General features: G+C 44.0%; 1 protein-coding gene across 1 annotated transcript; it reads left to right on the top strand.

Moving 5' to 3' along the window:
- Positions 1 to 13656: 13656 nt before the first annotated feature.
- Positions 13657 to 18515, top strand: LOC307224327 (alpha-1,3-mannosyl-glycoprotein 4-beta-N-acetylglucosaminyltransferase C-like). The gene is made up of 4 exons (XM_079991145.1): positions 13657 to 13840; positions 14462 to 14694; positions 15724 to 15862; positions 17184 to 18515. The coding sequence occupies exons 2-4, from the start codon at positions 14530 to 14532 to the stop codon at positions 18314 to 18316; spliced, it is 1437 nt and encodes a 478-aa protein (XP_079847271.1). The 5' UTR covers positions 13657 to 13840; positions 14462 to 14529; the 3' UTR covers positions 18317 to 18515.
- The last annotated feature ends 416 nt before the right edge of the window (positions 18516 to 18931 follow it).

The following is an 18931-nucleotide window of genomic DNA, read 5'->3' as shown; positions in this document are numbered from 1 at the left end:
ACTGTTCGTGTGTGGGTGAAGTGTTTTCTTTTAGTTCTTCTCTCTGTAGCCTTGGTGCACCTTGATGTCAACAAAGCTGCTAAGGGGAAGAGGGCATTGGGACAAAAAGATGGCTCCTGGCTTGCCTAACCATGTTGTACTACTGTGCCCATCCGTGCATTAAAACCAGAAAGGCAGGCAACCTAAAATTTGCCATGGGGCTCACAAATCCAAGGAGACCTGCATTTCAAAATACATGTTTAGTGAAATACCAAAGTCTTGAAAGAGATTGAGAGTTAACAGTTTGATTTTAACACACACACACACACACACACACACACACACACACACAGGGGCATTGTTTACCTTTTCAGTGCATTGTATTGGGAGCTTGAGGTCTATGTGGTGGTTGTGCAAGGACAGAAGTAAATCTGAGATCTCCCTGCCTTGAATGGCATACTGTTTGGCCCATGAACTGAGGGATGGAGAAAGTAGGGATAGGGAAGCCTGAGGGAGATACAGTGGGTTGTTGTTGCCTGACCTCCACAAGCTCTTCATGCGGCTCTTGCATCTTCTGACATGCCCCTTATGGCAACCTTTCTCAACCTTGGCTCCCAGATGATGTTGGACTACAACTCCCATCATCCCTGACCACTGCTCCTGCTAGCTAGGAATGATGGGAGCTGTAGTCCAACATCATCTTGGGAGCCAAGGTTGAGAAAGGCTGCCTTATGGTTTCTCTAACCATGGTGGAATCTACACGCATATAAAAAACTCTGAAAATGTTTTTTTTACAAACGTTCTGAAAGATACTTTGAATTTTGCATAGCTCACTGTCACCATATAGTGTCACATTTGTATATTGCACTTGATAACACATTTAAAATGTTTTACTTGCAGCTATGTAGATGAGCTGGCCCATGAGGCCAGGTGAGGCAGTTACCTCAGGATGGGAGGCTTTGGATAGCTGAGAGAGGAGGCAGATCTGCCTCCTGCACTTTCGGCCACTTCCTCTGCTGGGCTCCTGCGGCTCACACATCGCCTGTGCATCCACTGCCACTGGGGAAGTGAAGAGTGCACAGGGGAAGAGAGGCATTTTCTGATTGCCCCTAGCAACAAAACACCCAGGACTGGCTTCATGTAACTTAGTTCTGAAAGACAACAAAAGCCATCTGGGATTTGAACCCATTGATCCTTCCTGGAACACAGCTCTGGGGAGGAACAATTAAGCCCAGTTAACGGGAGCCCTAGCAGAACTGAAGTGGAACAGCTACACCTCAGGAAAGTGGAGAAATTTTTGGTTGTTTTCTTTGCAGCAAAACCACCACTGCATCACATCAAACCTTGTTTTTTTTAATTCATTACATGGAAGCCTCAGTGCATTCAAAGGACAGGGAGAGGGGCTGGGCTGTGTACTCGGGCTCCACATGCAAGATTCTCACTGGATCCAGCCCTACATTGAGCTGGAAGATCTGAAGGGAAGATTTTCACACATTTGGCAATGACCTCTCTCTGGCTCCAGGCAAGGACCTTTTTGTTCACCCTTAAAAATATTTTACTACCCTTAATATCTTAAAAGCTAACATAGATCATTATTTAACCAGTCCCTACATTGATAGCGTTTTCATCTCTGTGTGATTATTGCAACCCTTTGGGTTTTATTTCTTTGTGTGCTGATCTTGTTTTATCTGATTTGATACTTTATTGCACTATTTGTTTTGCGCTGCATTATTCCTAGGCAGATAACTAATCAATTGTACAATAATAAACACAGAATTTTCCATGCATTCAGGGCTCCCAATTGAACGGAATATTCTTAAGTGCATTGCACTGATCACAGATGACGATTCCCCATTCAGACCTGTGGAGGTCGAGGTGAAGCCAGTGAAGATGGAGACATGGAGGGGGCAGTGTGCATCAAGCAGGTGGGGCATGCCTCACACATTCTCACTTGCCCCTTCACACATTCAAAGTGAGCACAAGAAGAGAGCTAGAGTGAGGTGCCTAGGCAAGCTGTTCTGGACATGTCATTGAAAGACAGGCAAAAAATTAAAAGGGGTGTAGAACAGATGAGGGATCATTTCTGAATGATGCATCATATTAAAAGGTCCCTGCATGTGGTAACCAATAATATAATAGAGGAAGTTACACTAGACCTTCCATTCATGCTAGTTTTCTACATGGGGGGAGGTTTGCCTGGTGTAATAATAATAATAATAATAATAATAATAATAATAATAATAATAATTTATTTATACCCCGCCCATCTAGCTGAGTTTCCCCAGCCACTCTGGGCAGCTTCCAATCAAGTGTTAAAAACAATACCGCATTAAATATTAAAAACTTCCCAAAACAGGGCTGCCTTCAGATGTCTTTTAAAGAGAAGATAGTTGCTTATGTCCTTCACATCTGAAGGGAGGGTGTTCCACAGGGCGGGCTCCACTACCGAGAAGGCCCTCTGCCTGGTTCTCTGTAACCTCACTTCTCGCAATGAGGGAACAGCCAGAAGGTCCTTGGCGCTGGATCTCAGTGTCCGGGCTAAACGATGCATTCTCCTACCTACCATATGCAGTCTCCTACCTACAATCCAAAAACTGTACCAGTTCAACTATGCGACGTTGTTCTGCTTATCTTGTAGGCCCATTATTTTTTTTCAATAGACCTGTACAAGATGCACTGTACTCTATGGACCTCTAGTAACAGAATAACAGAGTTTGCACAGTGATAAGAACTTTGTAGAACCACCAATACCTGCTCCTGAGGTATCCATACACACAGACCTAGATACCAATGCCTTTTTAAATACAATAACTTCAAAGCATTGTGTCTATAATAATTCATTTTGCACCTATTTATTTGGCATAAAAGCTGGTGATTTTTTCGTGTCATTGGAATTTATTAGTGTGTCTGGATTTTATTTTTCCAGCAAAAACCTAGAGGCTACACACCGCTGTCAGAAATTCTACAGCAAATACTAGAGTGAGGTGGCAGAATTCATTAGCAAGCAAAAGCCAACTGAGCAGCTCATCTACACTGAAAAAAATCCCGACATTTCTGAAACACTCTTCTGAATGGCAGGGGTAAGGCCACAGTGGTCCTGTTTAAAAGCACATTTGGAAGTGGTAGGCTGAAGTCTGACTGTAGAACACAGAGCCTTTTGCTTTTCCAGGTCAGTAGTTTACTTAGAAATGCATTTTATGCAGCCTGTACTTGTCTTAGCAAGAAAGAAAAAATCTGCAGTGGTTTTTATGGCAAAGCACAGTTCATTCTATAGCTCACAGTAGTGTTAATTTCTTCTTTTAATATAGAAAAAAAAAGTGAAACTTAGGGCAGCTGCTTGAGAGGAGGGACACGACATGTCAAAACTAGGAGCTCCCTCTGAATGTTAGAAAGAGTTTGGTGGAATGTGGGGGCATCTCTTCAGCTTCCATTTTGTTTATCCTTCAGTACCTTACCTAGCCTTTCTTCTATACCTGTTTGTTTCCCAGTCCTTTTTCAGATTCATCCTCATTCATTTGTTCAGCTTGTCTTCTGTCTATCCTTCAGTTCAACTGCTGGATCTATCTGTCTGAAATCCGGCAAGGTTAACCCCCTCTTGAGGAACTACCATCTCTCAAAATTCCATGCACCTGTATGGGGTGTGGTGGGGGAGGTTTGGGCTATTTTGGTTCCCCAGTGGAAGTAAATAAATGAGAGGAACAAAGATTTAGATTTTGAAATTTAGATTTAGATTTGAGAATCTAAATTGATCTAAACTGAGTTGGGACCTGATCCAAATTGCCAAATCGGTGTGTATGTGTGGCTTGCACAGCCCTACTCTACATGCAGATATAAAACAAGAAAGATACCAGATGTATCTTTCCATAGGATGTAAAATATTGATTATGGTCATTGTTTATCACAGATATCCCAGGATTGCTGATTTTCCTCATAACTATATAGCCCATCTCAAGAAGCACAGGGATAAGATGGGTGTTCTCCTGAATGCCTTGCATTCAGTCACTCTCTTTGCTTTCTTTCTCCCCATGGCTTTCTTTGCCACCTTCAAAATCCCATTGTGTCACTGCTTGTGAAGCCAGCTGCCCCAAACTGCAAACACAGATGAGGATTAGCTCCCTGCAGTCTCACACTAACTTGTTGCTTCTGTGAAACAAATCCGAGTTTAAACTGAGATGATTTGGTAAGACTTCCAGGAACGTAAATAATCTAAATTGAGTAATCATAGCTTTTCAGCCCTGTCTTGATACGCAGGATAGGCACATTAATTGGCAATCCTTCCCCACTGTTACAGATGTATCATTAGAATACAGATTCTGTTATTACAGTGGTTGTAAAGCCTTCATCTTTTAAGATGTTTTAACTTTGTTTTCTTTGCAGTCGAATGTGTTGAATTATCTATGATCATTTTATAGGTGTCAATATAGGTGTCTTCGAGATGCTGAAGGACATGTGTGAAAACGTGATAAATTTATCAAAAGTTACCACTACATGTTTACTATTTTCTTTTTCATTCCTTATCACAAGTCTTAGAGCAAATTCCCCAAAATAAATGTCTGCCCTTAGCAATCAGGCCTAGTAATTAAAATCAGTGGTCCACACTGATTAATCACTTTGTTGATTCATTAGTTGACTAGTGATCAATCAGGAAAAGGAATGAAAGAATGGAGCCCTGCTACAAACCCTGAAGTTGTTCATCTTACACCAGGCACTTATTTCCCTAACAAATTGCCACTCTGGGATAAAGAGTACTTTATTCCTGAATCACCCCCTGTAGATTTGTTTATGGCAACAGACACCCAAATGCTACTGCCACCGAACAGCTTGTTGACTGTAAAAGTCACAGCACAGTAACTACATACAGCCATCTGAGACCAATAAAACTGTGTCAGAATCTGCGGCATGGCTGTAATATTGAATTGAACGTAGCTGAAATGCGGTTTGAAAAAGCTGGGTGGCGATCGCATAAAAGGAACCGGCTTGTTTTGATACAACAGTCGGAGTCACTGGCATGTCGTCTGTTTAAAACGGAGATTCTGAGACAGCTGCTCTCGGGGAAGAACCACAAAGCAGAATACCTAACATGGAGAACAATGAGGTTGCCTCCTTTGTGGCCCAACAGGCTGCGTCAATTGTGACAGCAGAGCTTCCCCTCTTCAAGAGCAACAGATTGCAAGGCATCCGGCAAGTTACCCTTATGTGGCAAAATGCGCTGCGCCGAGCAGAGCAGGGCTACGTGCTGCAATATGGCAAAACAGATTGCATAGCATTAGCACTGCTGACAATGGGGCATTCATTAAGTGGGACAACAGGGTCATGGAAGAGTTTGTAGGAACTCCATTGGCCGGGCCCGTGTTAGCATATGCATATCGGAGCGACATATGGCAGCTGGTAACTTTCCTGTCACAGATGTGGAAGCTTTTGTTTTGATAGAGTGTTTCATGATGATCCAGTACATTTCCCTCCCTCCCCTGTTTCATGGGTGAGCAAAATGAATAAGATTAAAGTTTCTGATCGGTTGTCTGGTTTTGATTGCAGAAAATCTCTCTTGCTTGTTTCATGCTCTGTAGTGCAATCTATCCATTGGCTACGGAAGTGCTGCTTACTGCTGCATATCTAACAGAAAACTGATTTGCAAAAACATGGAAACTTAAGTTTCTTTTTGAAAACTGTGTGCTGTTTTAATTTTCTGCTTAAACATGTCTGAGCTGCTGCTGTTTTTGATGTTTTGTTTCACTGGGAGACCTTTTTTGTCTTGTTGTCTAAAATATTCAATCAACGCATTAATTTATTAAATTATTCCCACCAAGGTGATCCACTCACTAATGGCTCTTTTTTAATATGTGGGGTTTTTAAAAAAAACTAAAGCTGAGCAACGTGTTCCTCTGTGGGAAAGATTTCAGTGCTGAGAAGATCGTTATTTTTATATCGTAAGGTCATGATCCAGCGCACATGTTCCCAATTCACAAGTCCTGTTGAGCCAGTGTGATTTTGGTGCCAATAACTTTGTGCTAAATCAGTCTCTGAGGGTAACTGTTACTAAGCTGGTTATTCTAAAAACCTACCATGTTTTAAATGCTATGATATTTCTGTTTTTAAATCTGCAGGTGGACTATTTCAGTGGTTGATTTCCTGAGTTCTGAATTAATTCTGCCACCAGTGCTATTTGTTGTCAACACTAAAACTTGTTTACTTGTAAATCAGGTTTTTACTTTAATTCAGTCTAACTTTTAGCAGAATGTGTGTTTCTGTTTAAATAACTACTTTAATTGATTTTAAAATGTGAATGTTCAAGCATTTGCCTGCTAACTCAGAATCAGTTCTATACAGTACTATAGGACACAACATTAGTTACATTCATTGAAACTGCAGAAACTTTTCTGTGTGAACAAAAGCAAGCAAAGTTAGACTCAGTTACTGAAGAAAGCTGAGGTCATAAAAATCCTTAAGTGCACCTGCCAACTATATTACTCTATTCTGCAGAGGCCATCTGTAAGCATGACGAGATAATTTGTTCCTCTAGGCTTCCTCCTCCCTTGGGAATGCTGACAAAAGTGCCTATTGTTACAGGTTATATTGTAATGGATGTTTTTTAAAAAACTGCCTGGATTTTTTATAATGATTACTTTAATTGTGACAACACACACACACACACACACACACACACACACACACACACATATCAAGGAATCTAGATGGAAAATGCCAACCTTTATCAGCGGCGTAGCGTGGGTTGTCAGCACCCGGGGCAAGGCAAGTAATTTGCGCCCCATAACCCGGGGCAAGGCAAGTAATTTGCGCCCCTAACCCCTAACCTGCCGCCGCTGCCAGCTTCTTGCTGCTGCCTGGGCTGGGGTATTCACAGTTCTTCAAATCTTTGGCGCTGGCTTGCTCCATTAGTTTAACTTGGGGGGGGGGTGAGAGAGAGATTGCAATCGTGCTATGTGCACCAAGGGGGGGGGGCACGGTTGCAACGCAGTGGGGGGGAGAGAAGAAGAGAAACTAGCAGGAGAACCTTGATTTCCCTCTGCAGCTCTGTGGGGAAGGAGGGCGCAGACTGGGCTCCTTCCTCGCCACAAGATCCTGGCTGCGGGGCACAATTCGGGAGGCTCGGCTGGCCGGGCCCAGGCCCCGCGGGGCTCCTCCGCACTCCCCTCCCCCGGCCGGGCGGCGCCTGCAAAGGCTGCAGGTTCCACTGCGCCTCCATCTCTCTTTCCACTGGTAGCGAGAGCGGGGGGGGAGGAGGCCACCTGGGAGCCGGAACCGGGCGCCAAATAAGGAGAGCGGGCCGGGCCTGGATCCTGGCCTTGTTTGGCTCTTCCCCTCGGCCGGCAGCCCAGCCAAGCCCGCGGCGGCGGCGAGGCGATGCCCGCGCAGGGGGGTGCCCACCCCTCGGCCCCCGCCCGGCGCTGCCGCCCCAGCACCTGCCTGCTCCTCCCAAGGGGCCTCCTCTCCCTCCCGCCTCTTCGCAGCAGTCCTTGCGGGGGGGGGACAGGCTCGACTCTCCCCTCCCTCTTGGGCCCCGTCCTGCGCGCGATCCTGGCCAGGCTCCGGCTCCGGACCTCCTTGCTGGCGCCTGCTGCTTCCCCTGGTCGCCCAGCCCGACCCCTCCTCCCAAAGGAGCTGAGCCCCGAGGCTCTTCGGCGACTCTGGAGGCGGCGAGTGCGCCCCCCCAGATGTTGCGCCCGGTGTGGCCGGCACCCCCTGCACCCCCCATGCTACGCCACTGACCTTTATCAAACATACAATTTGGAATGGGCTGAGATGATACAGAAGAACAACGTTGTTTACTTTTTGCCTCTGTTGTTAATGTTTAATGATTGACTTTTAATGGTTTTAGTCATATGTTCTGTTGCTCCTTCTGCCACAGAGAACTGGTCAGGTGTACAGTGGTACCTCAGGTTAAGAATTTAATTTGTTCTGGAGGTCCATTCTTAACCTGAAACTGTTCTTAATGAGGTACCACTTTAGCTAATGGGGCCTTCCACTGCCGCTGCACGATTTCTGTTCTCATCCTGAAGCAAACTTCTTAACCCGAGGTACTATATCTGGGTTAGCGGAGTCTGTAACCTGAAGCATCTGTAACCTGAAGCGTCTGTAACCCGAGGTACCACTGTACTGGTAAAAGACAGGGCTGCAACCACCAGGAAGTTCCTGGTTTGAATCTTGCATCAGGCGAGTCACTCCATCTCGGCCAATGGCAATAGGAGAATAACAACACTGGCTTACCTCACAGCTTTACTGTTAAGGGTTACAGCTGGAGAAATAACCAGTGGCCTTCCAGTTATTGCTGGATTACAGCTCACATCATCTCTGACTGGTGGTTATGCTGACTGGGACTGATGTTGCACTCCAACATCTGAGGAATCACAAATTACAGAATCACAGAATTGTAGAGTTGGAAGGGACCACAAGAGTCATCTAGTTCAACCCCCTGCAATGCAATCTTTTGGCCAACGTAGGGCACAAACCCATGACCCTGAAATTAAGAGTCTCACACTCTACCAACTGAGCTATCAGCCACATTGGCATTTGCTGTCACAGAACAATAGGGTCAGGACCTTGCCTTCCATCATCAAGAAAGGGTAAATGGTCTCATTCTCTGCACGGTAGCAGCATCAGTCTCCATCACAACAGCACCTTCAGTATAAGGGAAAGCACTGATGTCAAGCTAGACATAAGGGGTGAAAGAGCCTTGCACATGTTTTTAAAGTCAGCGCAATTTATGAGGAATAAATATTATCTGTGGTTGTGAGTTGTGGCAACTAGATAGTGCCTCCATAGTAAGGGCCTGTATGCATGACCAAGATCAAGTTTGGAATCCAGTTTTGGAAAAGTGCATGACTTGGCCCAAAGCACTTTGGAGGCTGCCCAAACTATCAAAGAGCACTGAACAGGCAACAACAAGACAATACATTACTTCAACATCCTTCCCCCATAGCACTTTGATTAGCGAGTCCAGGTGAAATCATTCCCTCTGAATAGATGCTGGGCACGTAAGTCACAAAAGAGCTCACCCTCTCCCCACCTTGGCATATTCCTTGTAAGGAAAGTGGGGAGAAGTAGCTTGCTCACACCGTAGGTGACCAGGTGAATGCACAGAATTTCAGGCAGGCAGCTGACTGAATTGGCAATGGAAGGCTGGACCTCTCCATTCCTCCACCATTCAACTTCATTTCTGTACTCACTAGGGAGGAATGGAAGCCCATCCCTGAGCACCTCCTTCCTTTGCCAACTTCTTTGGTAGTAAGCTTAAAAAAACCCCCAGAACTAGGCTGCTGAGAGTTTGGTATCCTGTGTCATCATGCTGTGGCCAGCATGGGAACACCGCCTACAAGTCTCTGAGCTGGCTAGTAAAAGGAAATGGCAGGCTAGTAACTTTTCTGGGCTATTTACAAGGCTGAATTATGTATGGCCTATATGTTTTCTCTATACAACGAGGTTGTGGCTCCGAGACAATAATGCCTCATTGTGATTCACAGCATGATAATTGCCCCCATATGCATAAACATCTGCTGGAAAGCACATCTGACCAGCAGCAGGTGGGTTTTCTGCATTTGTCGTGTAAATGGAGCCACCTAGTGGTTAATATTGATCAGTAACATCATAAATCATCCAGAAAAAGAAAAGTATTTATGCAGGCCCATTAAAAAAGACAAACATAGTAGGGCAACACCTTTATTAGGCCTACCATAATATCAAAAGTTAGTAAGAAATACTTTGAGTACTCCAAGTGGAAGATTACAGCTAGAGAGAAATATAGAAGACTACAGGGTTTTGTATTTTCAAAAATGAGGGATTTTATCTTCAGGTCTACTGTCTCTTCTGATACCCCATCTTATTCTAGAAGCTAATGCAGACTTGACAGCATGAATACCACACCACTTTCTCTCTCTCCCCCACCCCCCTACTCTGCCTCCCACCAGACTCTGAGCTGGTGAAGAGTTCTGGAGAAAGTTGCTCACTATTTTGTGTGGCCAAAAATAATAATAAAAATAATTCAACTAAGTTTTAGAATTACCAAACATGTTTGGCTATGATAGCCGCACACTTCAAGCAACACAGGTCTTTCAAATGATGCGAATCTGATAGCCCAAAGCATGAAAATCTCTGAATGTCTCATGCAGGTGGGTCTGCCTGAAACAAGAAACATGAACCCAAGAGAACAGTTGGACCTATTCCTCCAGAACGTATTTTTAAGGCAAAGTCAGGGTGCATCCAGATGGGTGTTAATTATGGGACTGGTGCTCATTATGCATAGTTTAAAAACAAACAAAAAACTAATCCATATGTATTTTTATCTACTTAATCTAGCTATACCTATACCTATATATGTGTGTATGTATATATATGTATATGTATGTATGCATGCATGCTTTACACTACAAATGAGTCCTTAGTATGTGTGTATACACACACACCAAGGACTCATTTGCTGAGTGAGGCCTTTATCTTGGAAGCATCCGTAAAGAGAATGTTGCTGTAAGGAAGCAATGTTTCATACCAGCCAAACTGTATCTGCAAGATTCCAAGAAGTAACTTGCAAAAGCCTTGGCTTTCTTGTAGAGAGCAGAGACAGTTCTCATTTCCATATTAATTGCTTCCAGGGGAAAAAAATCCTTTTGCAACTCCATCAACTCAGAAAATTGCAGGAATCCAAGGATGTTCATTTCCTGCTATTTTCATAGGGGAATCGCGGAGGGACAGAAACATGCATGTGACCTTGTCCAGCGACATTTGTTGTTGTGCCACGCCATAGTCAGTGATGTGAATGAAATTTAGTGCAACATGCCAGTATATCAGTTAAAAGGCCAGAGAACCATAATGCAACAGGTACTGCAGTGTGAAAGGAACATTAGGAAACAGGACAGAAGAATGAGCATTATTATCAGGAAAACTAAAGTGATTTCCCCCACATCTGAATCCACCCTCATTCTACCCAGCATTCCATTCAAGGCTTCCCTCCACTTAGACTTCTCTGATGACAGATTCGTACTGAGCATGTTGGGAGAACACCCTTCTTAAATTCCATTGCCTAACACTGACCACAAAAATTCCTTTTCAGTAGAAACTACAAGCGCATCACACTGCTTTTAGACGAAATCACATGCGAGATATTCTCTTTGACCCAGCACCACAAATGCCTTTCCCAAAAGATGCAGCTCAAACCGCAAAATCTTTCCAGAAAAATCACCCAAGCACAGTGTATGGAAGAAAAAGGCACAGCACCTGTCAACATGCCAGTCTCGTCAAGCATTCAAAACAAGCCGTTTCCTAGCCTTTTTACCACAAAAGCGGCAAGGGCTGTCTTCAACCTGACACAGGTTTCAAGTCAGATCATTGGACCATTTTCTAACTGTAATCCACAGAATCTATTCCCTCAGCCTCATTTGTCATTATAATGGTGGGATAGGATTAAGCCCCAGCCTCACCCTGCCAGGCCTATAACAGTGCTTCCATCTGACGAGGTGAACTGTAATCCCTCAAAAAGTTAGGGTGTACAAAAATCTGGTAATCTCTTAAGGCCCACAGGCCTCTCTTTTCTTTCATCTGAAAAAGCTGCTGCCTATGAAGTTCACCTTACAATTTGTTGATTTTGAAGCATGAAGTGCAACACAGCCCTCTAACGGAAGGCTAAATATTTTAATTCAACCAAGTTGATAAGGAAGACACTCCTGGAATAGGGAAGGGGACCAGGGAGAGAAATAAGTGCGATTATAAAGAATTTTGTGGCTTCATACAGGAGAGGGAAATGCCTTCCGGTTGCAGATGGGAGGAATGAAAGTGCCAAAAAATCTTGATGCCCTTTTGACTGGAATCCCAGGTTCCCAAACACTGAATGTTGTTTATAAGCACAGAATTGCTGAGTGGCATCACTCCTATTGTGTGTTATGTTGCCGCCTAACTCCCAAGGCAATAGAGCAAGCTGCAGAAGCCGCAGCAGGGGTCCCTTTTAAACATGAAATCAATGTGCTGCATCTGTCGAAATCCTTGAAAGCCACAGGCAGTGAAGCCAAATTCCAGATTGTCGACTCAGCAGGGGTGTTGGGCTAGACCTCTGCATTCAGCATCTGAGTTTGGCTTATTAGCTGTCATCGGCTGGCAACTGCTTACAAGCTCTTTAGTTGGAACCTGAGGAATTGGAGATGTCCTCTTACACACACACACACTCTCACTCTTATTTTCCGGATACCAGAAGGGGCAGCACAAAACATCCTTATTAGGCTTGATTTACTGACTTGGCATTTGGGTGAAGTGGAAAGGCCTCACTGGAGGCTTGTTAGCACAAATGACCTTTGGCGCTGATGGACATACACAGATTAACTTTTTAAAAAAATGTTTAAAATGTTTCCAGGAACAAGTCTTATGCCCACAGTCTACATGCTACAGGGATGGAGACTTGCTGTGGGAAGAGCGCTGTGAGTGAAAAGGGTAGGTTTGTGGTCCTCCTTTTTAGAGGTCCCTTACCTGGCAACATACAACTGGTAAGGTTTAAGTGCTGTTTCCTCTTCACATATCGAGGATTACAATTGTACGTGTGTCTGCAGGTGTACATGAAATGCACGATCAGGGCTGAAGTGACTGTATTGTACACATACAAGGTAGCAACAGCCAATTGTGATAAGCTGGGGGCCCTGTGGGTGAGTGGCTCTCATGTCCAAGACACTGTCCATTTGCTTATCTGTGAACAGACCTTGTTCCATGCCTGCAACCACTTAGTTGAATCCCACCAACAGATGAATACAAGCACTTTCACATATCTGTCAACTGCCCTGGAAAAACCAGGACATCTCTTTTTTCTGTGAGAGCATGGTGGCCATTTAGGGCATGTTGCTCTCATGTGATTTGGGGCCAAGATTTCACTCAGGAAAAACAATTTTTTTTCTGGGTCTGCGATCTCACATGGCACCCCAAAATGCATGCTTTTGGGCACTGTGCCCCAAAAAGCATTTTTCCGGGTCCTTGATCTCACATGGGTCACATGATTCACATGGGATTTCGGACCCAGAAGATGGTGTCCCATGTTTGGGCTGCAGAGCGTTGGAAGGTAAGCTTTCAGCCTTCACTATTATGTGCATATTATGATAGGAATGAGGAACCTTTTTCAGACCAAGAGACACATTTGTTCCTGAGGAGCCTTCCTGGGCTGCCTGCCAGTGGTAGGTGGGACTAGAGGCAAAATTGGGCAGAGGAACAGATGAAACTCTTTTCATTGTACAGCCATTGGCGCTCTCTCTCTCTCTCTCTCTCTCTCTCTCTCTCTCTCTCTCTCCTCACACCTCCATCCAGGTAAGGAAGAGTCTTTGCCAGAGCTCAAAGACAGAGCCCTGCCGGAGTCAGTGAGGGCTGTGGCCTGGGGAGACTCTGAAGGGCTGGCATTTGTTCCCTGGACCTGCAGTTATTCACCCCTGTATGCGGGGAGGTCCATAGCTCAATAGAAGGCCCTGTGCTTTGCACAATACTGCAGAAATAGGAGTTCTAGAAGTGTGTGAGGGAAATAGCATTCCTGTTTAAAAAACAACTGGAATGGAGAAAATATTTGGACAGCAGGTATCTCATACAGGTCATAGATAAAGTCATATGAGCTACCTTATCACGTGGTGTTGAGGTACACCAGTCCATCCAGCAGCAGTGGTGGGAGAGGATCGTAGGAGAAGGTTCTAGTTCTATTGATCGGCTGACAGGTTCTGTAGCAGTTGGCTTCTGGGAAGAGAGAGAAGGAATTGCAGTTGGGCCCCACCAGACCAGACCCTGAAGGATGCCACTGACCCAAAGCTTCATAAGGAAGAGAACAATTGTTTTATACCCTCTCTGTTCCTGCACAATCGTTGATGCACAAGTACTTAGTGAGCTGAGTCACTTGGTAAGCCCTGTTGTGTTTCCTTAAAAGGACGAACATACTTTACTGTTTGTATAGGACAAACATATACTTTACTGTATAAAAAACATTAAGGGGGATTGTAGTCAGGGTAGGGGGAAGAGGCACTGGATACCAGCATGCGTGGGGATAGCTGGTTAGTAGAGACTACTTCAGTTCTTCATAAAACCCAAGCCAGAAAAGAGCTCAGAGGGTTTTAATGCTCATCTCGTATTTAAAGTAAGCAAGCTGAGTCACCAAGGTTCATACTCCAAGGCAAGGGATTAAGGAGCTCAGCAACATCTCTATGCAAACCTGTTGACAGGAGTTCTTTTTGCTCCTCTGTAACCAGTGTGGATGTTCTTTCCAGCAATCTGCAGCAACCCCAATTCAGCGTTCTTACATAAGGTCTAAATTTGGCCTAAAATCCTGAGTAGACTTGCGCTCCACACCCAAGTGAGAAGCTGATTTTGCAATGTTTCTAAATGATCATAATATCACTGTATACCCAGATTTAACAAAAAGGAATTTTGTATCACTTTGCTTCTAAAACATTTGCTCAGCGTGAACACATTTTTTTTTAAATGTGCATATATTGAAACAACATAATTTTCATTTCCATTTCAGAACCTTTTCTTGCCGTAGAAAGAGTATTAAGACTGGCCGTTTCCATTTAAACTGGCCCTTGGTGGGAAATGGCAATGGTGCACAGGAGCCTGAAGAAGTCACTAGCCTGCTACTGGGGGAACTTTTCTAGGTTATGCTTTTTCTTAGGACTCTCCATTGTATTGTGTGCTATTATTTGGAAACAAAGCAAGGAGACATGCAAATGTCCCAAATGGGAAGAACCTGGATTAAAGGTAGGTAACAAAGAGTTGTCGGTAGGATTTCCCCATGAGGTTATTTGCACTTCACACAACATTTATGTGATGATGCATCTCCAGAGGAGGTGAGGAAGCAGCCCCGAACAGCTTCGGCTGGATACTTATGGAAGCACCTTTCCCCGTACAATAGTACCTCGGGTTACAGACGCTTCAGTTTACAGACTCCGCTAACCCAGAAATAGTACATTGGGTTAAGAACTTTGCTTCAGGATGAGGACAGAAATCGGGTGGCGGCGGCAGCGGGAGGATCCATTAGCTAAAGTGGTACCTCAGGTTAAGAACAGTTTCAGGTTAAGAACAGACCTCCAGAACAAATTAAGTTCTTAACCTGAGGTACCACTGTATATTCTTGACTGAGAATTGAAATTTCTTGAAAGTATATTCAGTGCTCCATCAGTGGAAGTGGTGGATTATGTGGAGATGGGTAAGAAAGTCTTTCCCACGGTGACACCTGGTTATGGAACTCTGTGGACTCCTCCCCTCTTCCTGAGCGCTTGTCCTCAGCTGATATGCCAGGTTCGATGTGATATTATTGATTATCAAAGTCCTTGCATGCTGCACATACTGGTTACCTGACAGTCTATTCCTTCCCAAGTCCTTGGACAATAAGCTAAGCCCTGTAGAAAGCTAATAGCTGTGTATGCAATGTGTGTGTACATCAAATTACGGGATGCATTACTAGTTCTTCTGCATGGGCATCTATGGATTCAGCCCATTGTTCAGAACAATACCATTCATTTCTATATTTTATTATAGTGCTACCAGAGTGCACGGAGCTTTGCAATTTGCAAGAGAACATAACCCTAAAATGCAAGATGGGGTAAAGCAAATGAAGGCATGCTGCATATTGGGCTTAGTTGCAGAATTTCTGAGGAATGGGATATGCCATCTTGTAGGGTATAGAATTCTGCATAATAATATAACAGGATTCACACAGTGATGGAGTTATGAGAAAGGAAGCCTCACAGCTGATATAAAAAACAGTCTACTGTTGTTATATTTAAGGATACAGATAAAACGGAGACAATCAACTCAGAAAATATTATACTGAAGAAGAATCCAGATTTCAGTGTAATGGAAAGTGCTACAGGTCTCTTACCTATTCAGTATAAATATCTCTTGGGATCACCTCCTTCAATAAAGAGTAAGTAACTATGAGGGGAATTGAAACCTTAATGGTTTGTGGAGGGAAATAATGTAAAAATAAATAAGTCTCCCATCATCCGCCTAGTAAAAAGGTAAAGGGACGCCTGACCATTAGGTCCAGTCGTGGCCGACTCTGGGGTTGCGGCGCTCATCTCGCTTTATTGGCCAAGGGAGCTGGCGTACAGCTTCCGGGTCATGTGGCCAGCATGACAAAGCCGCTTCTGGCAAACCAGACCAGTGCACAGAAACACTGTTTACCTTCCCGCTTTTGAACTGCTAGGTTGGCAGGAGCAGGGACCGAGCAATGGGAGCTCACCCTGTTGTGGGGATTCGAACCACTGACCTTCTGATCGGCAAGCCCTAGGCTCTGTGGTTTAGACCACAGCGCCACCCACATCCCTGCCTGGTAAGCCATCTAAGTACATGATTTGCCTCATTATGATTTTCCTTGAGATCATTTTCTATGTCAATTTTTAACAAATGCATTTTAGAACAGCTGTTAGCCCTGAACACACTGTATATCAGGGGTGGCTAACCAGCGGTTCTCCAGATGTTGTTAGACTCCAACTCCCTTCAACCCCAGCCAGTGGTCAGGGATCTAAATGGTCAGCAGGCCTTTGAGACATAGCTTGTGGTTACTGAAATATGTTCTAGCAAAGTCAGCAGAAATAACCCAATCACGCCCATGATCTGCCACACTGAGTTTTCACCCCAGAAACCACCTGTTTGCTTTGGAAAGAGGTAACCATGAGAAAGGCGTGTGTTAGTTGGTCGGGAGAGGATGAAACGCAGGATCTTGGCATGCATCTTATGGACAGGAGGGCTGGTCTTGCACAGTTGCCAGAAGGCTGCGTCATGAAGGAGTCTCTGCCATGAACTCCAAGGACACTACTGCTCATTTGCAGCAGCCCCAACTACACCCCCAGGACCAGCTTTTTTGGGAGGGGCAGTGGGAAAGAAGACAGCCAGGAAAGGAGTTTTGCACAAGAAAAATTCGACTCATGCTGCTGTAGATCGAGCTTACACTCTCACCCCCATATTCAGTGCTATTTTTCTAGAAAAAGAGGTGCTGGAACTCACAGTGAATGCCTCCCTTGTTCTCTTAGAATGGCAATGGTGCCCACCTAAGAGGTGCAGGAACTGATTTCCAGTGAGTTCCAGCTGGAAAAAAAGGCCTGCCCATATTGCAGATGGGGAGCTGACATGAATAATAATAAAGCCACAAGATTGTGGTGATATTCAAATAACGCACCCGGTGCTTTGAACATACAAAATGCTGTATAAATGCTCAATATTCTTATAGTCTTTACTTGTTCTAGGATTCTTGACCATTGGAATCTCTTCTTTCCACAAAAAGAAGGAACACCTTTTGCTGAAGACAATTGATTCCATTTTCAGTCACTGCCGCCAAGAAGAATTAAATCTGATCACCGTAGTTATATACCTAGCCAATAACGATTCTAAACTGAACGAGGAAAATGCCGAGGAGATGAAGGCTCAGTTTAATGCGCATGTGAAAGCAGGAAGGCTGCTTGTCATACAAAGCTCTCTAGAAAGTTACCCTCCTGTGCACAATCTGAAAGTAGATCTTTGGGGCAAAAACATCAAATATAAATCTAAACAGAATGTAGATTATGCTTATTTAGTTAACTTTTGTGCCAATCTCTCTCAGTATTATTTGATGCTAGAGGATGACACTGCCTGTGCCACTGGTTTTGTGTCCATTATACAAAGCTATGTAAGGACGATGGAGGAATCCTGGACCACAATAGCATTTTCAAGGCTAGGCTACATAGGGAAGCTCTATCATAGCTCTGATCTCACCAAACTAGCTCGGTTTCTCTTGATGTTTTATGATGTTATTCCCGCGGACTGGCTCATGACATATTTTCATAAAACCAAAATGCAAGGAGAAACTATTTTCTATTGGCCTTCTCTCTTCCAGCACGTAGGGAGAATTTCTTCATTTCACGAGCTGGAAGTACAACACACAGATTCAGAGTTTTATGAAGACATTGGAAGTTTGGGCGATACCCTTACTGCTTCCTGTTTCACAAACATGCAAATATATGGAAATTACAAACCGGCCAATGTGTGTCCCCCTGGAAAGGGTGTCTTTTGGGGTATGAATGTGACAGCAAAAAGCTACTTCACCATTGTTTTTGACAACCCAATTATTCCCCAGAAGATTCAGATTTACACAGGGTCAGCCGAACATAGCACAGACATTCTTCATAATGGTTTTGTAGAAAAGGGCAGGCTCAAAGTCCACTTAAATGAACGTCAAACATGCCTATCCTTCATACGAATTGGGGATTTTAAGTCTGGATTTTTTGAAATGGAAGATCAGACTAATAAAGGTGACATTGAATGCCTTCGAATAAAATCTACAGCTCCACAAAAGCACTGGCTGAGGATAAGGAGAATTAGTATTTGGGTGAAGAAGAGTTAATTTCACATTCTATTATTTCATGTTCACCACTGCAGAAAGGTATAATGAATCTTGCTAACAACAATTATATAAATCAACATTTCACCTTCTGTAATGGATGGCCCCTTTGTTTCTCTTTAAAATAAAACAAAACAAAATGGTTGAATAGAAAGCAAAAAGCAACACCTTACATAATAAATTAACATTTTCCCACCAAGCACTTATGTCTGTGAGTGCTTTTTTACATATGTGGCTTCTTTGTGAAATTCCTTGTCTATGATGTACGCACATCATAGAAATTATCCAAAGACAAGAAACTGGACCAAATGATTAAAGGACTTTTATAAGATCAGTTTCACTGAAGCTCTGAATTAAAAATGTATGAGAAATTCTCAGGATTTGATTTTGCTTTTTAATAACTATAGTGGGAGTTCTGAACGTGCATTACTGGCAAAGACTAAGGCTGCTTTCATAGTGCAGCAGAGTGTGGAACATGTGACTCTACAGGCGTTGGAATACGACTCCCAGCATCCCTCACTACTGCCCTTGCTGACTGGGGCCTGACGGAGTTGGAGTCCTACACCCCTGCAATACGCACTTATCTGTGAGAAAGTCTCACAGAACTCAATGGGCCTT

Source organism: Podarcis cretensis, assembly GCF_951804945.1.
Source record: "Podarcis cretensis genome assembly, chromosome: 1".
Lineage (NCBI taxonomy): Eukaryota > Metazoa > Chordata > Lepidosauria > Squamata > Lacertidae > Podarcis > Podarcis cretensis.
Note: the sequence above shows the minus strand (reverse complement) of the source record. Positions and strands in the feature narration are given on the sequence as shown.